This window comes from Heloderma suspectum, chromosome 7 (assembly GCF_057233095.1).
Source record: "Heloderma suspectum isolate Gila_16-S chromosome 7, 16-S_ref, whole genome shotgun sequence".
Taxonomy (NCBI): Eukaryota; Metazoa; Chordata; class Lepidosauria; order Squamata; family Helodermatidae; genus Heloderma; species Heloderma suspectum.
In genome coordinates, this window is record NC_139464.1 from 18,825,228 (window position 1) to 18,846,489 (window position 21,262).

At 46.6% G+C, this 21,262-nt stretch overlaps 1 protein-coding gene across 4 annotated transcripts; it reads left to right on the forward strand.

Annotated features, from left to right (window-relative positions):
• The first annotated feature begins 2,323 nt into the window (after window positions 1-2,323).
• On the forward strand, window positions 2,324-19,578 carry LOC146339375 (uncharacterized). 4 transcript variants are annotated; one of them, XR_014784558.1, is made up of 3 exons: window positions 2,324-2,604; window positions 9,373-9,497; window positions 14,597-15,115. XR_014784558.1 is itself a non-coding variant. In XM_084811700.1 (3 exons), the coding sequence occupies exons 2-3, from the start codon at window positions 9,409-9,411 to the stop codon at window positions 12,561-12,563; spliced, it is 417 nt and encodes a 138-aa protein (XP_084667826.1). In that variant the 5' UTR covers window positions 2,324-2,604; window positions 9,373-9,408; the 3' UTR covers window positions 12,564-13,023. The 4 variants fall into 4 exon arrangements, 1 of the variants encoding a protein (XP_084667826.1); XM_084811700.1 differs by lacking the exon at window positions 14,597-15,115 and adding an exon at window positions 12,236-13,023; XR_014784556.1 differs by lacking the exon at window positions 14,597-15,115 and adding an exon at window positions 18,509-19,578 and having other exon boundaries at window positions 2,352-2,604.
• Window positions 19,579-21,262: the final 1,684 nt, after the last annotated feature.

A 21,262-nucleotide genomic window follows, 5' to 3' on the forward strand; every position in this document is an offset into this window, starting at 1 on the left:
GAAAGAATGTTGGGCTAGATGGTCCAATGCAGCAAGGCAATTCATCCCATGCCACACTCCCCTGATTTTACCTCTCTCACCTGTTCTTCAGTCTGCTGCACCAGAGATGTGTTTCTCTGTGATATATGGCCACAATCCAGGAGACTGTGGACACACAAGTTTGGCATTGCCAGCTAAGGCAACCCCGCCCCCCACCCGGAGTGCCAGTTCCAGCTTTTGGAGGGCCCTTGGTCAAGAGAACCTCAGTGGGCGCTTAGAGCGAGAGGCAGGTGAACAAGCAATCTGTAATGGTGAAAAGCAGGAGCAACTCCAGGGGACTCTTGTCAGTGGGCCTCTGCTGGATGTGGGTCCTTGGTTGGTGCCCAAACATGCCTACCATTGACATCTCTGAAGCACATGCTTAGCCCAAAAATATGTTTTCAGTATCAGCACTGAGCTCACAGTCCTTTCACATAAGAATCCACTCTGTCTCTCCCCCCCCCACCCAAAGTTTTCTTCATTTCAGCAGCCTTTGGAAAAGAAGAAGAAGAAGAAGAAGAAGAAGAAGAAGAAGAAGAAGAAGAAGAAGAAGAAGAAGCAGCAGCAGCAGCAGCAGCCTATTTGTTGCTCCCATTGATAATAAATTAGGAATCAGAAATCCTTGCTGATCTACCGCAGGTCATCTAGCAGATCATAGGAACATAGGAAGCTGCCTTATACTGAGTCAGACCACAGTTCCATCTAACCAAGTATTTTTAGCACTGACTGGCAGCAGTTCTTGACAGCTTCAGGCAGGATTCTTTCCTAGCCCCACTTGCAGAAACCAGAAATCAAACCTGGGACCTTTTGCATGCAAAGCAGGTGCTCTGCCACTGAGCCATGGCCCTTCCCCAGTTAATCTTGATCTATCGTCTGCGTATCTCTGCTCTACACTGACTGGCAGTGGCTTCCCAGAACCTTCAGGTAGGGTCTTCCCCAGCCAAACCTCGAACTGCCAGGAATCGAACCTGGGATCTTGAGCCACTGTGCCACAACCCTTCTCTAGCCTGGGAGACCCAAACTGGAAATTTTCACTTAATCCAGGAACACAAATATGTGTGTGAATGTTTGATAAACTCAAGCAAATGATCATTGACAATGTCAGAGCATTTGGGGAGGGGGAATAATACCTCACAGAAAAGCAAACACTCTGAAAATAAATAATCAAATGTTTATTATTGATTTGTTTAATTTATATCCCACCTTGCCACCCAAAGAAAAACAGCACGCAAGGCTAAAAATAAATTCCAGAATAAAAACACATTCTTAATTAAAACACGTTGTAAAAACAAATAAATTAAAAACATGTCAATAAAAGAAATAAATAGCACCAACCAATTAAAACTCCCTTCAGGAACAGACCAGTTTATATTTCAAAGACCTGCCTGAATAAAAATGTCTTTGGATGCCAGCAGAAGGACAACAGAGAGGAGGCCAACCCAGCCTCCCTTGGCAGGGAGTTTCAGAGCCTGGGAGCAGCCACCAAGAAGGCCCTGTCTCACGTTCCCACATGTTCCCACCAAACATGTCTCTGATGGTGGCTGTACTAACAGAAGGGCCTCTCCTGAAGATCTTAAAACCAGGGGAGGTTTGTATGGGAGAAGGAAGTCCCCTTCTCATGTGGGAGAAAGAATTGGCCCCAGTCCCCTGGAAGCATTCCATGTTTTGGGGAAAAGATGTACACTGGCCATGCTGTCTAGGAAAGTCAGGATTTGTAGTCCAATGGATCTGGAAGGCACCAGGATGGGGAAGCCTGTCTTATAATATTGCCTCTAAACTAGTCTGTACCTTCGATGATTATGCTGAAGATCTCCAATATAATCTTCAGCATAATGAAAGACTTGGAAGTAGAACACTCAGTATCAGAGACCCTTCATCAGATGATGCGGAAAAGATGGATACATATACTGCACCATGAGAAACCAAAAGAGAACCCACCTGGTGGTGGTAAGACAAGTCCATGTGTTGAGCAGAATCCTTGCTCTTCCAAGAAAATGTTTTGCCACCCCTTTTCCCCGGCCCACAACTTTTTCCGGAGTCACCCTTGAAATGGCCCTTTTGAGCCCAACCCAAACAACTCATATTTATCATGACAAATTGAACCTGTCACAGTGACTGGATCCAGAACTGATGGCACAAATTGTTTAAGTGAAAAATCCTGTCCAAGATATGAGAAATTAAACATGATAACCTTTTCAGTGATGATTCACTAACAGGAGAGAGAGAAAAGCGACCTTTGTCAAACAGATTATTAATCATTAACGATTTGTCCAACACTAGTTATGCAGTACCCAACATTTTAACTAGTAATGTTTGTGTTTGGTGAACTGTGTGTGACATTGATCTTAATTAAATGTAGGCTCCTGGTCTCTGGATACATGTAAGAAGATGTCTTCTTTAACTCATCAAGGAACAAGCAAGTTGTCAGTTTCGGGTTATCCCAGAGATTGTCCACAGAATGCATATTGCAATTGTCCCCTTATAATCTGGGTGAAAATGTACAGAGGAACCATTGGTCAAGGGGCTGGAGCAACTCCCCTGTGAAGGAAGATTACAACAGCTGGGATTGTTCAGTTTAGGAATAAGGTGAGTCAGTGGAGACATAACAGAGCTGTATACAATTATGCATGATGTAGAGGATGTGGGTGGGGAGACATTTTTCTCCCTCTCTCAAAATACTAGAACCTGGGGTCATCCCATGAAGCTGATTGGTGGTAGATTCAGGACAGATAAAAGGAAGGATTTCTTCACACAGTGCATAGTTAAGCTATGGAATTCACTGCCACAAGACGCAGTGATGGTCACCAATTTGGATGGTTTTAAAAGGCGATGGACAAATTCATGAAGGAACAGGCTATCAATGGCTACTAGTCCTGATGGCTATATGTTACTTCCCATATCAGAGACAGTATGCCTATGTACACCAGTTGCTGGGGAACATGGGCAAGAGGGTGCAGTTGTACTCATGCCCTGTTTGTGGGTTTCCTGTCGACAGCTGGTTGGCCACTATGTGAACAGAATGCTGGACTAGATGGACCGTTGGTCTGATCCAGCATGGCCCTTCTTATGTTCTTATCTCCATCTAGCTCAGTATTGTCTGCGCTAGGAGTGCTGAACCTCTTTCAGCCCAAAGGCTGAATTCCATTTTGGAGAAGCTCCTGAAGGCCACATTCCAGTGGTGGACAACGATGAAGGCAAAATTGGAGGGGCCAAAACACCCCAAATACCAGTGTATTTTAGCTTAAAGCTCTTACTGCCAATAACTAAGCCAGGGGTCCCCAACACAGTGCCCACAGATGCCAATGTGCCCCATGGGGACCTCCAAGGTACCCAGGAAACTTTCCACTCCCTGTCCCCTTCAAAATATTATTTTATTTTAAAAAAAACATTAAAATATTTGGATGCCAGGTTCTCCTTCTGTTCTTGAAACCTGCTGCTGATCATCAGTTGGGCAGGCAGGAAGAGAAGGAAAGAGTTGCTTCCTGGCCCACCCGATTTTCTGTCCACACAGACCTTTCCCCTTTGCTCTTTCTCTCCACTCCAAGCCTCTCCCCTCACTATTTCTCTCCTCATTTTCTTTACCACTTTGCCTTGCTCTTTCTCCTTCGCTCCCAGCCTCTAGCCTCACCTTTTCTGTCTCCCCGCACCTGTTTGCCTTGCTGTTTCTCCCCACTCCTAGCCTTGCTCTTTCTCTCACTATTTCCCCCTCCCACCCAGGCTCTAGCCTTGCTCTTTCCCTTCCTCTCACCCCCTTTCTCTCGATAAGTCTTGCTCCTCCCAGCCCATAGCCTGGTTCTTTTCCTCTACTTTCCCAACCCCTTCTCTCATTCACACACACAGAGAGCACCTTCCCAGGCCGGGGCTCTGATGGCAGAGGAAGAAGTAGGAGCAGCAGGTGTGGAAGGGTATGGTGAGCCTGTGGTTGAGGCAGGGAAAACTTTTTCGTTCGGGGCTGGGGCATTTTCCTTTCCTTTGGAGATGGAGAGAGGTGTGTGTGTATATATATGTGTATGAATAGGATAAGAAGAGCAATCCTCACTAGGTCTACTCAGAACTAATTCTCATTGAGTTCCATGTAAGCATGCATAGGATTGCAACCTTAAATGGGTATTTTGTTGTGCTCCTGTGGGGTCAAATGTGTGGATGGGCTTTGGAGTTCCTCTGCCTCTGCTCAGTTACTTGGGTAAATTACTTGTCTTATGACTAACCAGGCCCCTATGGCAGCCATCATGTGACTAGCCGCATCCGCTGTGGGAGCCATTTTGTGGTGGTGCCCGCAGCAGTTTCTCAAATCTCCAGATTTGGACCCATGGGTCCAAAAAGGTTGGAGAGCCCTGAACTAAGCTTCAGGAGAGGCATTTCAACCTTTTAGAAGTTGGGGAAAACTGCACAAAAGCCATGAAGCAACTAAAGAATCAGTGGTCAGGTGGAACATGGGAGGGGCCAGGAAAGGGGCATGGCCAGATTGGAATCCCCGGAGAGTTGGATTGGGACCTCAGGCCTGAGATTCTGCACCCCTGGTCTTCACTGACCACCAGCAACTCTTCGAACTCTCCAGTCTTTGCTGAGGATTGAACCAGGGACCTGTTGCATGCAGTGCAGCAGGACCAGCCCTGCCATTAGGCAGAGGGAGATGGCCACCTCAGCCAGCACATGTGGAGGGTCAGCACTGAGGTGTTACAGGACAGAGCTGTGGGTGTTGTGCAGTCTCCCTTGCACCCTCTAAACTAGCTTGCCGTCCTCAGGTGTGGTGGAGGCAGGGCCAGCTCTACCGTTAGGCAGAGTGAGGTGGTTGCTTCAGGCAGCAGATGCTGGGAGATGGCAGCAAGATGTTGGAGAAAAGAGTTCTGTGCCACATGGCCTGCCTTGTGCTCTCTCTCTCTATCTAAAATTATTTCTAGGCCGCCTCGGAACCCTCTCAAGGTGGTGTGTAGGATACCTTTAAGCTAGCTTGCTGCCATCAGGTAGAGTGAAGGACACTGCCCCATCACCAGTGTTGAAGAAATTTACAACTGCCAGTCCAGTTGACTTTTGTACATAGAATGGGAGGAGGCACCATCTTGTTCTTAGCCTCAGGCAGCAAAATGTCTTGGACTGGACCTGGGTAGAGGATGCTGTAACACTGCCAACTATCACTCCTGTCAGCTTCCGTATGTGGAATGGAGGGGCGCCATTTTATGCTTCAGCTCAGGCAGCAAAATGTCTTGGGCCAGCCCTGGAAGGTGAGGTGCTTTTGTCACTAAGCGATGTAGGGGTATATATAGGGATATATGGTTTTGCAAAAAGTGATAGGCTGCATGCAAACACACGTAAGAAGAGCCCTGCTGGGCCAGACTGGAGACAATTTCATATGTTCATATTCAGCACTGACTGAAAAGGGTCAGAAGGAGGAAAAGTCAACAGAGCTGCACTTGAGCCAGGATTCAGGGCCAAAGTGGACACTATGTGAAAGATGGAGCAAGCAGCTAAGGTTTACTTTCTTTAGTGTAAGTGCGGGGGGGGGGGGGGCTGATCCAGATAGGGACCCTATCATGGAGGCAGAGGGACTTAATCCTTTCCCCCACCAGCTGCAGTCCTGATCTGGATGTCTTTCCCCACCTCCACACCTGCAACTTATAGTGCAAAATAGTGATCCATTCAAGCAGTTTTGCAGTATAAATACAATTTGGGTCCATAGCAGGGGCGAAGAGGTGTTAAAGCCCCCCCCCACCACACACACTAGGGCCCCATTCTGGATTAGGTCCCCTGCAATTACACTAGTGCAGGGGTGGACAACTTTGGGTGGTTGGGGGGGCAATTCCCCCCTCTAGACCCACTGCAGGCCGCACTCCTGCTGTCCCCCATGCTGCAAAAAAAGAGAGGGGGAAATGGGGAAAAACAAACTAACATTCTAAGCTTCTGTAACAATTTGCTGTCATATTTCAGCACCAAACCATTCCATTTTCTCCCCCTGCTTTTTAAAAGAAAAAAATAGGGGTGGTGGAAGGGAATGGGTGTAGTGCAGGCCCCACTGCATGCTGGTGGGGCTGCACGCGGCCTGCGTGTTGACCACCCCTGCACTAGAATAAAAAAGAACAAAAGACGTACCTATTGGTTACAACTTTCATGCAGTGTCTGCTTTGGCCCCCAGATGTCTTTTCAGAATCAGTTCTCAACCTTGGCACGTTTGAAGCAAAATTGTAAAGAGGAGCTGAGGGCCTTTTGCTCATCCCCCCACATCCGTATCCCCCCCGCAATGCATCTGGTTGCTCTGAACACCTTTCATTTTGGAAATTAAGCACTGTGGAGCAGGCTGGTCTCCCACCACCTGCTATGCATAGACAGACCTTGTGCATACGCAATGCAGAGGCTACATGGAGATGCTATAGAATCTGGGGCGGCAGGGGGGTGGGGATCCCACACATCCTTTAGGTTTGCAGAGGTATAAAGCAAACTCATTAGCTTGCTTGTAAAATATGTACGCGTAAGTACACATGCTATTCTTTGTACAACAGACCAAAAGAAAGTTTATTTGCTTCATTTTCTCCCACCAGTATTATCATCAGGGCACAAGTTTTGAATTCAGTATTGTCCCAGTTATTCAGCACTGATGTGTAATCAGTGTGCACGGTAGCCATTAACTCATGTCTGAGAAAATCAAATAGTTCAGCGTCTTGGATCTCATTGCATTTCATTGGTTCTGTAATTTATCGGTCTGCTAAATGAAAGTGGTGCTCTAAGGTTTTTTCTCCCCCCTTTCTTTCTTTTCTCTTTGCCGCTCCATTGAGTTGGGAGTCTGTGCTTGTGTTATGATGTGCTCAGACGTCTTTCAAAAAGTTGCTTGGTAATCAAAATATGGTTTGGGCCTTTTCCTCCTTTCCTCCCACCCTAGTATTTTGCGATATTTGCCATTTGGATATTTGTGTTATGATGTGCTCAGACGTCTGTGCTTGTGTTATGATGTGCTCAGACGTCTTTCAAAAAGTTGCTTGGTAATCAAAATATGGTTTGGGCCTTTTCCTCCTTTCCTCCCACCCTAGTATTTTGCGATATTTGCCATTTGGATATTTTAGGTATGATTCCTGCCACCTCTACAATGGATAGCAACAGCTGTCTCCCCTAAATAAGGAAGAATATTTCATGTTTTTGTTTGTCTCTGTGTGTGTGTGTTTTTCACAAATTACTGGCTGGTATTCAGGGAGTCCACCTTATTGCTAAAAGAAGCAAATCTTTTTTGCTGCGTTCATAGGTTTGGTAGATGCCTTTAAGCAAGCCTGATCAGCTCCCAACCCACCATCCCATATGCAATTCACAAGACACGTATGGTGTCTCTGTGGGCTCAGTAACCTTCTGTTTTTCGCTGACTTGAAAAATCAAGGTTTGTAAGCACCACCACTAGCCCAAGGCATTTTGCTGCCTGAAGAACAAGATGGCGCCTCCTTCTGCTCCATGTACAAAAGCCACCTAGACTAAAAGTTGATTCTTCCTTCAACACTGGCAGAAGGGCAGTGCTCCCGAATGCACCTGAAGGCAGCAGTCTAGCTTAGGGGGCACAAGGCAGACTGTGTTGCACACAGCTCTCTCCTCCAACACCTTGCTGCCACCTCCCAGCATCTGCCGCTTGAGGTGACTGCCTCTCCCTGCCTAATGATAGGCCCAGACCTGGTAGGCGCCTGCAAAGCCACAATATATCGGCGACAGGTTGTATGTGTGTGTGTGTGTACAGAGCTGACATCAAGGGTAGGTATGGTTGGGCACCTACCAAGGGCCCACACCCCAGCAGGGGCCTACTGACAAAAGTCCCCTGGAGTTGCTCCTCCTCTTCACCACTGCAACCTGCTTTTTCACTCTGACCCAGACAAGGGTGATGGTGAGAAGGAGGAGCAGCAGATGCCACAGCCTCCTTGCTTCCTGGCTCTGTGTCTGTCAAGCAATGATGAGAAAGAGGAGCAATGGCAGCTGGTGACAATAGTGATGAGAAGGTACATTGATGGAGGGTGAGGGCCCATTGAAGGTGCCTTGCCCAAGGGCCCTGAAAAACCTGGAGCTGGCACTGTGTGTGTGTGTGAGTGTGTCACAATTTGTGCAGGCCTGCGTTTGTGCGACACCAAAGAAAAGAGAAAAAGTTCTCACGTGGATGACTTTAAAAAAAAAATCTGCCCATCACTTTTAGGAAAGAGATTTCCTTCCTCAGGGGCCCCTTATCTTTCTTCATATGTATCTGAAAGAATCCTTTGGATATTTCTTCTGTCTTGAAACGCTCCAAAGAAGAAGTGTTGGAAGGATTCTTTTAGCTATCTCTGATGAAAGATAAGTGGTCCCTGAGGAAGGAAATCTCTTTCCGAAACGCGTTGGGCAGAATAAACACTTTTTTCCAGGCACCAGAGAACATTTTTTCTTTTGTTTTGTGTCACATAAGTGCCTTCCCCTATGGCTATTTACTGCGTTTGAGAGAGCCATCATTTGGCTAGGAGAATTTGTATCAGTGTGCTTCTCTGTTGTAAGCTCCTCTCCTTGGGATCCATTTAAATGTTCATCATATGAGGGTGTGTGTGTGTGTGCGTGTGTGTGTGACAGAATAAGGGCTACAGTTTTCTCTGTGCAGGGAGGGTCTCCCATGGGACAACATTTGGTCTTCTGTTACCCACTTGCAGTCCAAAATGGTACCATTCAGGAACAGTTTTACAACATGCGTTACCATTTCTGTGCTCAGTTTCTGTGACTGCTCGCAAGACCTTAGGTCAGAGCTGGCTGGCATGAAGAGTGGGCTGGGTCACCTTCCCCCAGTTTTGATGGGTTTCTTGTTCAAGAGAGATTCCAATTATTAGCTCCCATCAGCTGACCATCCCGGATTATTAGCCAGCAACATGACTAAAAAAAGCTTGGTTAGCCAACAGTACAACATCAGCTCGTGGAGTCATAAGCTGAGTCTCCACCTCTTCTGGGTCCTAGAGAAAGGGAGCCTTTTTCAGTGCTCAGCAGGTAAAAGCTCTTCTCTCTGATCAGAGAGATGGGAGATAAGAGTGTTTCTCTCCTGAGGAGTGGGTGGGGTCTAGGGAAGAAGCTGGCAAGCTGGATGTTGAACTCCCATGGGTTCCCCATGCCTTTTCTAGGGGTGCCACTATATTCCTTACTGCATGACTTCATCCCAATGAACCGTTATCTTTCTGCCATGCCCCTTTCTGGCCATGGAAGCAGCAGAGTTCCCTTCTTGAGCACATGACTTTTCGGTACAGGTGCCAGCTTCTCAACTCACAGATGATGCTAATACTTGCACATGCTCCAGGACTTTGAGAGAGGATGCAACCACTACATCTCTCACCCCCTTTCCTCCACTGGACCCCTTTATCCACTCTCTTCTTCTACCTGCTGTAGCCACCGGAACTCTACTGTTGCCCCACAGGAGAGCACATGATGCAGCCACCTGAACTAAGGGAGTATCATGTGATTCAGTCAGATGGTCAAGTGACCTACAGGAGCCTCATGCAAGTAGGCATCAGGTAAGTCAGCTTAATAGGTATAAAAACAGAACACTTTGGTATGAAAACTGTTTTAGTGAAGGATGGGTTCCAACTGTGGTGACTGGAGAGCATGGTCATGATCCTGATCCTATTTTAGACCCTTGGTGTATTTAAAGATTTCGTTTGGATATGAGGACAAACGTCTTGATGGGAAGAACAGTTCAATGATGAAACCAATGACCTAGAGGGGTGGTGAGCCCTTTCCCCACTTAAGATCTTCAATGAGAGGCTGGACAGCCATCTGGACAGCCATCTGTTGGGGATGTCTGGATTTCATGCACTGAGTAGGGGGTCAGACTGGTATTTATTTAATTTATATCCCACCTTTCTTCCATCGTGGAACTCAATTGGCTACATGTGGTTCCCAGGTGGTCTCCCCTTCAAGCACTGACCAGACCCAGACCTGCTTACCTTCAGCAAGGTGGCTGCCTCACTCAGACCACAGCTGGGACTAGATGGCCAACAGGTTCCCTCTTCAACTCTGTGGTTCTATTGGCGATTCTATAAGTCACCCTACTTTTTGTTACACCAAAACTGTGTTTCTGGAACACAAGCTCGGAGAATAAAGCCAAAGCAGACTTTGTCCTCTGGTTTTCATTCAAGTACATCCAAGATGTACTTGATGAAACAACGATCCGGTGGATCCACAGTTGGCTACAGAATCGGACTCAAAGAGTGCTTATCAGTGGGATCTTCTCAAACTGGGGAGAGGTAACAAGCGGGGTACCGCAGGGCTCAGTCCTGGGCCCAGTGCTCTTCAACCTTTTTATTAATGACTTGGAGGAGGAGGTGCAGGGAATGCTGATCAGATTTGCAGATGACACAAAATTGGTTGGGATAGCTAATACTTTGGAAGACAGAAACAAAATTCAAAGTGATCTTGATAGACTGGAGCACTGGGCAGAAAAGAACAGAATGACATTTAATAGGGATAAATGCCAAGTTCTGCACCTAGGAAAAAGAAACCAAATGCACAGTTACAAGATGGGGGATACGTGGCTCAACAACACTATAAGCGAGAAGGATCTTGGAATTGTTGTAGATCATAAGCTGAATATGAGCCAAGAATGTGATGTGGCTGCAAAAAAGGCAAATGCTATTTTGGGCTGCATTAATAGAAGCATAGCTTCCAAATCCCAGGGAGTACTAGTTCCCCTCTACTCAGCACTGGTTAGGCCTCATCTGGAGTACTGTGTCCAATTCTGGGCACCACACTTTCAGAAGGATGCAGACAAGCTGGAGAGGGTTCAGAGGAGGGCAACGAAGATGGTGAGGGGACTGGAAACAAAGCCCTGTGAAGAGAGACTGAAAGAACTGGGCATGTTTAGCCTTGAGAAGAGAAAACTGAGGGGAGATATGATAGCACTCTTCAAGTACTTGAAAGGTTGTCACAGAGAGGAAGGCCAGGATCTCTTCTTGATCATCCCAGAGTGCAGGACATGGAAGAATGGGCTCAAGTTCCAGGAAGCCAGATTCTGGCTGAACATCAGGAAAAACTTCCTGGCTGTCAGAGCAATATGACAATGGGACCAATTACCTAGGGAGGTAGTGGGCTCTCCCATGCTGGAGGCATGCAAGATGAGGCTGGACAGCCATCTGTCGGGGATGCTTTGACTTGGATTCCTGCACAGAGCAGTGGGTTGGACTCGATGGTCTTATAGGCCTCTTCCAACCTTACTATCCTATGATTCTATAAGAACTTGCCTTTCATCATTTCTTCCGCGGTGTTTTTGCAGAATGCATCTGTAGCTTTTGCTGACAGGGTGAAGGGAGAGGGTGCATTTTGCCAGCACCCTTTCACTGATACTCTTGCTAGCATGGTTCTGTCAACATTTTTTTTTTAAAATGGTGCTTTTTTTTCAAACTGATTTTTCCATAAACCATGTGCAATATCAAATGAATGGAAATGAAAACACTGAATACGGTAAGCAAGATGTTTGTGGAAAAACCCACTCCGGGTCTACAGAAGCTCTGAAACAGCTGCCAAGCCCTTGCCGTGCCGAAACCTCACTTTGAAACCGAGTCTGGGGGGTTTCAGAAATAGGCTGCTGACAGCTCCTCTTGGCTTTTCGGAAGCCACTTTGCGTAACGAATTTTCATCTTCAAAGTCGGGGTGGATTTTTTTTTTTTTTTTTACAGAAAAGAAAAAGAACGCCACTGGACTGCCATAATGACATGAGAACAAGCAGAAGTCTAGAAGATGTTAGGGTGAGGGCCAGCAAGAGGGACATTTCAGTTTAATTTAAAGTCAACAGATTGGACTTCATTCAACAAATTGCCTCCTTTCTGGCCAAAGATTGCAGCTGAATTAGATACAAAGCATCTGCTGAATTTCAGAAAGGCCCAGATGCTCATCTTTATCTGGTAGAGAGTTTGGAAAGAGGAGGAGACCACAGCTCAGAGGCAGAGCACATGTTTTACATGCCGAAGGTCCCAGGCGCAATCACTGGCATTGCCAGCTAAAGCAGAGGTGCTGAACCACAGTCCCATGGGCCAAAGGCCCCATCCTCTTCCCTTGCCCCACCCTCTTTCTCCCAAACATGGAGTGTTGGATGGTTTTGTGCAGTTTTTTCCCTATTCTAAAAGGATTAGATGCTTCTCCTAAGACATAATTATGGGCAGTAAGAGATTTAAGTGAAAGTATGCTGGTATAATTGGTTCCTGGTCCTTTTGCCATTGTTCCCGCCCCTTTTGCCTTCATCCCCACCCACTTTCAGGTTCCTGGCTGTCATGACTGACCCAGGCCAGGATGACTCGTTGGCTGATGATTCCAAGACCACAGAGTCCAACAACGATGTGCATCATCCTGACACTGATACCCCTAGCTCCTTCAGGGAAGCTGCACCAGGTCCTCCAGTACTGGTGGACACCGAGGAACCCCTGAATGAGCCCCCTGAGGATCACAGGTCCCCCATGGAATCTGAGGATGAGGCCAAACTTCCACCTAGCCCTAGAATGTGCCAGCTCCAGAAGGCAGAGGCACAGGCCACCCCCTGGACGCGAAGCGCATGCCTCAAAAAACACAGCAACCGTACTCATGAGTAGGGCTCCCCTCATGAAGACTTTTTTTACACAAGCCTGTGATGAACTTCAGCGGATTCCTGGGTGGGGATCTGGCTATACCAGCTCTCAGTTGGAACATCTTACCTCAGCTTCTTGATGCTTGTTTCTTTGACCCTGCCTTGTATTTGGGCCTCCATGCTAGGAATGAATGGAATTTGTAAGATCTGTTTTGTCAGCATTTCACAGACTGTCAGGTGCCTTTCATTCTGTCGTCTGCTCATTAATGGAATTGGATTTTTTCCCAATTTCCCGAGTTTACACAAATTCGTATCTGTGAAAATTTGCACTTGCGAAAATGCGCAACCCCCCCCAAATGTGCAAATCCCCCCGCAAAATGCGCATTTTCATGCTTTAGCCTATGGGGCAAATTTGCATTTTTGGGCGTTGTGTTTTTATTTTATGTATTTTTCTATGACTAAATTTTTGTAAAATTCCAGAAAGCAAAACAAATAAATAATTAAAAAAAATCAGTCCTCAGGTCCATGGAATCTGTGTGACTTGGGAAAAGCCAGTCTACTGTAGAATCCATGGGTCAGATTCATAGAAATTCTAACTCATTTGATTCTGTTGCGGATTTCTCCGACATCCCTATTCCATGCTAGTGACCCCCGGACTCCTGCCTGACTCTGCTTTTGGACTGTGTTTCTACTTGACTGATCTCCTGGATTTTAACCTGGGCTGCACCTCAGACCTCTCTTCTGGAAACCACTAGGGATTAGGGTTGTCAGAGAATTTCTCCATGAATCTCGGGGAGGCCGAATGCCAGCGCATTCAGCCCCCCCAAATTGGTGGAGAAACGGTCTGCCCCCCCCACCCCCCCCCCAGGACGGGACTTACCTTGTTCGAATCTCCCTGGCGGTGGCGGCTCCGGCGGCGGTTCGGCGGCTGCGGCAGCCGGTCTTCCAACCGGCTGCTGCCGCCGCCATTTCCAAGTAAAACAAACAAACAAACGTGATAGGCTACATAAAGATTTACGTAGCCTATCACGGCTAGATTTTTAAAAAACACCGTGATAGGCTATGTAAATGTTTACGTAGCCTATCACGGCTGACTTTGAAAAAAAAAAAGTGTGTACGCAAATGGCGGCGCCCATTTTTTTTTTTTTAAAGTCAGCCGTGATAGGCTACGTAAACATTTACGTAGCCTATCACAGCTGACTGCAGGGACGCAAACGGCGGTGGCTACAGCCGCTGCCATTTGCATCCCGGCAGGAGAGGAGGTTTTGCGGCCGGAGGGACGGGGCGCCTCCCCCCCGGCCAGAATTTCGTGGGGGAGGGACAGGGCGCCTCCCCCCCAGCCAGAATTTTGGGGGAGAGGGATGGGGCACCTCCTCCCCGGCCAGAATTTCGAGGGGAGGGACGGAGCGCCTCCCCCGCACCACGAAGCAAGCTTCGGGATCAGGTAAGGGATTTTCATCCATCCCTACTAGGGATGGCAGAGAATTCCGCCACGGACTCAAATGAGGCCGGATTCTTTGGAATCTGGCCTACAGAATCCGTGGTGGAACAGCACCACTCACCTCCACCTCCCGAGGATCCCCTGCGGACTGGAACTCCTGCAATGGATCCTCAGCGATACAGCAATGGCAGCTGCCATTACCGTTTTGCTTGGAGACAGCCACAAATGGCGTAGTGGATGCCATTTGTGGCCATAGAGCCCTGAGTTTTACGTAAATAGAGCCATAAATGGCTGTGATTATGTAAAATTCAGGGCTTTATGGCTGCAAGTGGCATCCACTATGCCATTTGCGGCTGCCTTTCTCCAAGCGAAATGGTAATGGCGGCCGCCATTGCCGTATCAGCTGCGGTATGAAGCTGGAGTGTGGCTCCGCGGAATCCAGCAGATGCGGAGCCACTCCAGAGGATTCCGGGGGGGGGGGGGGAGGAACGGATCACCTCCCCCCCCAGACCCCCCCTGGAACGAAAGGTAGGGGTTCCGTACATTCCTAGAAACAACCTACTTGACCAATAAAGCTGTGCCTTTGACTATTGCCTGTTTATGACCCTCTGACCCAGCCTGAGCAGGACACCCACGACTGGAATGAGCCCCCTGAAAGCTTCTCTGAAATGGAATTCAGCTCCTGGTCTGAAAGAAGTTCTGCACCCCTGGGATACAGAATTTCTGGGCAGGAATGGGGAAAATCCCGCCAAAAATTCTGGAGAGCTGTCAACATCGTGGAGAATTGGACTTGATAGAGCTCTGGTCTCTCCTCTCTCTCTGATCTCCAGGATAATTGTTATTTGAATTGCACTGAAAAAGAATCATTTCCAAAAAGATTCATTATCAGCCCTGGAAATCTATCTAGCAATGCTTAATCACCTCATAAAAACACAATATGAAATTGAGGGGGGAGGGAGGGAGGGAGAAAGAAGACATTTCATGCTTATTCAAAATCACATTTGCACAGTTTTAGATTAAAATATAATATCATGGGTCAGATATGTGCTGTGGGTGCTGCATGTTGTATTAATTTCTTATAATCAAAATGTTCATATGCATTCATGGACTTAATAAATGGCAGCAGTTCTTATTATTACCCAGAGAGAAGCTTTCTCCCAGATGAAAAAGAAATGTATCACTAGCATTTATCAAAGGATTTTTGGCTTATTTAGAGCAGAGAGCGGAGTGGAGCTAAGGTTGCCAGTTTGAACCACTAGCAGCTATTTTACTAACTCTCTTAGTTTTGTATAGTACTTCTCCAAATTTCCACAGGGGTTCATTTTTTCAGAGTAAAAAGTGGCATTTCTGCCTCTTCTGAAAACCATCCACACTGGACCCCTTGGATTTCGAACATCTTGACCCAGATGTACTATGCTTTGGTAAGGTCCTCAAACATGTGGCGGTGGCCCAGTGAATGAGACTGATTATTTCTGTCCTTTCCAATATAACTTCCACCCCAAGTTTGGGACTAGAACTGCCTTGGTGGATGAGCTACGCCAGTAGATGGGAGCGCAACCCGACTGATTCTTCTGGATCTTTTAGTGCCATTTGATGCCAACAAGTCAGGGTGGCACAGTCTATTTCCAGACTGAGTCAGTTTCATATGTGTTTATTCATAAATCAGTTCCACCCCATTTCTGCATTAATCTGCAATTTTATTTTTTTGAAAACTTTAGAGTTCTGACTGAAACCCCAATTCACCAGCCCACTGACATTGGAGCCACCAGCCTCTACTGGTATTCTGCACACAACACTCACACACACAAAATAAGAACAGAAGAAAAGAATGAGTAAATCTTGCAGGGATGCAGGATATAGGTCTATCATTTACAGTCTGCAATATTAGCACTTTCTCCCCAGTGTAGTAATGACTGAGAGTATATTTTGTATATTTAATAAAAAAAAAGAAACCCACTAAGCCTGCAATCTTGTATAGAGTTAGTTACACATATGTGTGGGTTTGAATAGCGTGGAGAGCAGCTTCACGTAGGGTGGCCAGGTGTCCTCTTTTACAGAGGACAGTCCTCTATTTGAAGGACTGCCAGAGGACTGTCCTTTATTTTGAAGGTGTCCTCTGTTTAAAAGGCTGTCCAGTCCAAGCCAGATTTAAAGATGAAGAACCTTCAGAAGGGAGAGCTGGGGCTTGAAGTTGCCCATTAACAGCACCTGGACAGCAGGCTGAGCCAGGCACACAGGTTACCCGTTCTCAGTCTTCCACACTATGGGCTGTATCCCGTTAGTCCTACTTAGAGTAGACCCATTAAAGGCTAAGCTCCATTCATTTCAATAGGTCTACTCTAAGTAGGGCTAACATTGGCTACAACCCCATGGTGAGATGTACTGTATGTACATCTATGTAAATTATGATTACATATATTAGCATATACAAATCATTATCCTCTTTTGACCTCTTTTTTTTGGTGATGCATTTCCTCTTTTGGGGGTGATTCACAAGTGGCTACCCTACTTGTAGGTTGCCAAGGATTGGGTGAGCAATACCATGGGAGGGAAGCCACCAGCCAGCAAGGAGAAAGGGCCCAACGAAGAGGTTGAACAGGCAGGGCAAGATGAAACCATCAGTAACCAAAGGGTTAAGGCAGGACATGTTTTAAAAAACCACATAAAGTAGTGGGGAAATTCCCCACCAGCCCACATGAATTCCCCACCAATGAACTCAAACTCCAGGTGCTTCCAGATGTGGCTTGTATCATGCAATTTCCCTGCTTTATTCAGTGTGTGTGTGTGTGTGCGCGCGCACGCGCGCGCGTGTTTCCACCAGCGATTTACTCCAAGCTGGCTGCTGTGTGTTGAGGTTATTAGAGATACATGATGTCATGACCATCCAGCAGCCATCCCAGAGTTTATCATGGAAAAACCATATTTTCTGAGGCTGCTTAAAGTCTAATACTTTTCCTTAAGTCGGGTTCTCCCTGGTATAGTTGCTGTGTGCCCCAACCCCCGCATTGACCTCAGGTATGCTCGCCCTGCCCAGGGGTGTGTCTTTCACCCTGACCCCGGTCAAGGGGTGTTTCCCGTCCCTGCACAAACCAGTTAGTGTCTCCTCAGAAGTAACTCCCCTTGTGCTCAATGAGACTTGTCCTCTGAATGCCCACATCAGAATTTACAGAGATCCCCCTCAACTGAAATGGCACACTTGAAAGCACAAATTCCCTGTAAAGCACGATCTCAGCCTTGAGGCTCTGATTCTCCATTGTTTGGTTTATCGCCTAAGGAAGTAACTACTTCACAGCTTTGTTGTAGAGATCCTGTGCAGTATCAGTTTGGTTAGAAAGGGGGCTGATTTCCCATGCCTGTGTTCTCCCCCCCCCTTTCCCAGCACAAGCATATGTGTGTCTCCTCAGAAGTAACTCCCATTGTGCTCAGTAAGGCTTGCCCTCTGAATGCCCACATCGGGATTTACAGAGATCCCTGTGAATTGAAGTTTAACACCTGTAAAAAGCTTCACCGAACCTGCAATTCTCTGTGGCTTGGTTTATTGAGTTTGGAAGTAACTACTTCACACCTTCATTATAGAGATCCTGTGGTTAGGAAGGGGGCTAGTTTCCCATCACTGTGTCCCCCACCTCTTTTCCAGCACAAGCATATGTGTATCTACTCAGAAGTAACTCCCATTGTGGTCAATGAAATACAGGTGGATCTGGACCTTCAGCGGAAAGGAGAAAGCGGCGGAGATGGGGGGAAGCCTCTCTTTTTGGTTGAGCAGCCCCTGCCATTCAGATGACATTCCCTCCAACCCCCACCCCCACCAGGAAGTATGTTCTGTGAAGCGATTTTTACTGGTGTGGAGCACTTGCTCATGGAGCCCTGCATGGACCAAAGTGCAGCAAAGCTGATTCCTTTAAAAAAATCCATTACTCCTCCATTCGCTTCTCCTTTCATTGTCATGGAAATATCTGTTAAGGAGGAAAAAACAGAACAGATACAGAATGCCTTTTGATTGGTAGCACTATAAGCTGTGCATCTGGGACCCAGGTCCCAGCGGTGCTTCCAGATGTAATCCCACTTTCCCCAGCAGCAGCCCTGTGGTGTAGCGGAAATCATGGAACCTGGTACAGAACCTACATACTGTAGTAAATGAGGGAGAAAGATGCTGACCACAGACTAGCGTGCCATGCCTCCAGATCATCAGGACCCCTGTTCCCTGAAAGCAGGTGGGGAAAAGCCAGTGAGCTACTTATAAAACAAGAAAAAGGATTTATTTCACAAGAAGGGAAAGGGGTGGGGGAGAGACAAAAATAAATACATCCAAATGAATACATGATTTAAAGTGAGTTTGTAAACAATACAATGAAATGGAAGGGAGCCTAATAGCGATATGTTCCCTAAAGGTAGGTTATTTCTTAAAATAAAACCTGTCTCTACCTGTGCACTAAGACTGGCAGTTGGTTGTCAAGCATCTACTGGCTGGTAACTGGGGGAAAGGCAGAACCCTCCTTTACAGTCTTTCTCCTTCTCTCTCCTCGCAGTTCTGTTGGAAAAAATGTCCCTACAGTGACTCATCAGGCTGTGATGCTGCCATTCCACCAAGAGGGCTGCACGCACCCTCCATTCTGTTCCCCCTCCCATCCTACCAATAAGCTTATGAAATGCCATAGGCTAAAATGATGTGAAAAATAGCACTTTCCCCCCTCAAAACCTAGAAATACCTTATACTATTTCTGGGCACATACTATACTTCATACCTAAGATGACAAACTGTTTCCCAAAAGATGCTGTACAAATGGAGAAATATTACTACAAAGTGAACCCCATGTTAGTATGGGGGAAAAAAGGACCATACCTGTCAAACTGCTGATGGGCACTCATCAAACATTAAGTTCCTATAAATAAGCCATTTCTTGCCCTTTCTACCTCAAAGTTAGCATGGACCATCTTCAAACCCACCTCTCCTACACTGCCACGTTTCAGATTGGTCTGTTGAACTGTTTCTTCAGTATAAACCATCAAACCTGATGATAATGGTGGAATGCAATTCAGTGAACTCACCCTTAACACAGGGCCTTAGCTATATAGAGGAAGAAAAAAAAAAAAAGTACTCACAGAATGGGACTGTTCCAACTGCTTGTGGAGTAAAAGCTGATGGAAAAGATCATTTAAAGCCATAATGAATCACATTGATTCTGAACTTCATAAAGTTGTGAAGGTTCAGCAGAGGCTGGAGTTGCAGTGAGCAACCGGCAGTGATAAGCATCCATGGCTGAAAATACTGAAGGCACAGAATGCAGAAAATGTCAAACTGCTTATAACGTTGGCATACGATGTATACAATGAGTATTTCTGAAGTCTTGACAGATCTTTATTTAAATGTAAGTGCTACATTTCTTTAAATTACATTTACGGTTAAAATACATTTATTCTAGCGTTGCTTTATTATGTGATGTGGGGTGAGGTGGGGGTACAAAAGCTTAAAAGTGTTTCTTTGCAAGAACCTGTTTGATGTATACAATTATTGGTTTTGAAGTCTTGACACATCTTTATTTAAATGTAAGTGCTACATTTCGTTAAATCACCTTTAAGATTAAAATACATTTATCCTAATATTGCTTTATTATGTGATTATTTGGGAGGGTTGGTTGGTTGTTGTTGCAGTTTTTACAAAACCTTGCAGTGCCTCTTTGCAAGCTCCTCATTCCCCACGGGTGAAAATTCCTTTCAGGAGCCAGGTGGATCAGGCCCAGGGAGTAGAGCTCAAACTCTGAGATCAAGCCTGTGGGTTACACACAAGAGGACAGAGTTTGGATGGAAGGAGAAGGAGGGAGAGTTTATAGCAGAGGTGGGGAACCTGCAGCCCTCCAGATGTTGTTGGGCTCCAACTCCCATGAGCCCCTGCCAGCAGTGTCAATGGTCAGGAATACTGGGAGCTGTAGCCCAGCAACATCTAGAAGGCCACAGCTTCTCCACCCTGGGTATACTATCTGATTACCAGAAGCAGAAGAAAACCTGGAACAGGCTTTCTCTTGAGCCATGAAAGCCAAGACTTCCCATCACTTAGGGCGCAAACCTATGGCCGCTGGACAGCATCTAGAAGGCCATAGGATTTTTTTGGTTTCTGGGATCCAAGCTCGGAGCCAGGGCTCCAAACTCAGTACCCAGAAACCTGGCTCCCCACCTAATAGGCAGCGTGGTTTGTCCCTGGCTCCGCACTCATAAGAGCAGTGCAGAGTGGGCAAAAAGGGGCGTTCCCAGGGGTGCGGAGGGGACCGCGTAAGTGCCGTTATGACACTTCCTATGTGCCACGTGACACACCCCGTTTAGACAGCCAAAATTGGTCATCCAGCCACAAATGCGGGGTGGCTGGAGCATGGAGGACAGGATCCCCTCTGCCCTGCATTGGATAGTCGTCCGCCTCTGATTTCAGAGGCAGCTGACGATCCCCATAGGACTGAGCCCTTAAGGGGTTGTTTGAGGGGCTGGCCAGTCCAAGTCTGGTTTAAGGATAAAGAACCATTAAAGAATGGAGCCTCAAAGTTGCCCATCAACAGGACCTGGACAGCAGACTGAGAATGCACACAGATCACCTGGTCACAGTCTTCCACGCTATGGTGAGCGGCACTATATTTCTGTTCAAATGATAGGAATTCTTTCTAAATTTGCACCCAGGGATATAAATTAGCATAAACAGATTTTATATGAATCTGAACCCTCTTTTGTGCTGTCTTTGGGCAATGCCTTTCCTCTTTTTTGGGCGCTGTATATGTGGCTAGCCTATTTGTCTGTGGTAGCCCTCTTCCTGTGGCAAGCAGAGCCATCTGGGCAGAAGGTGAAGTTTGCCATAAGCAGGAAGCGCAGCGAACCAAAGTGGCAGACTGATTAGAGTGCCAGGCTACATGTGGGGGAGAATGTGGTTCAAATTCTCACTTACCTATGAAGCAACCTGGGGAACCTGGGGCCAAATACTGTGAAGATTAAAAAGGGAAGACATGTGCTAGATGTTTGGGAGGAAGAGTGGGCTAAATGATAATGATAATGATAATGATGATGTAATCCTGCATGGCTACTGGAGAGTACCTTGAAGTAGAGATGTCATCTTTGAAACCTGGCAGGTCATGGAAAATCCAGCTATTCGCTGCATTAGTGGGGCAAAATGAGTACAATATTAAGGGTTTTATTGCAACCACAGTGCTGTCATGGTATCATGCAATCCTATGCCTACTTTCCTGGAAGTAAGCCCCATTTAATCCAGTGGGGCATAGTTGTGAGTAGACATGTATAGGATTGCA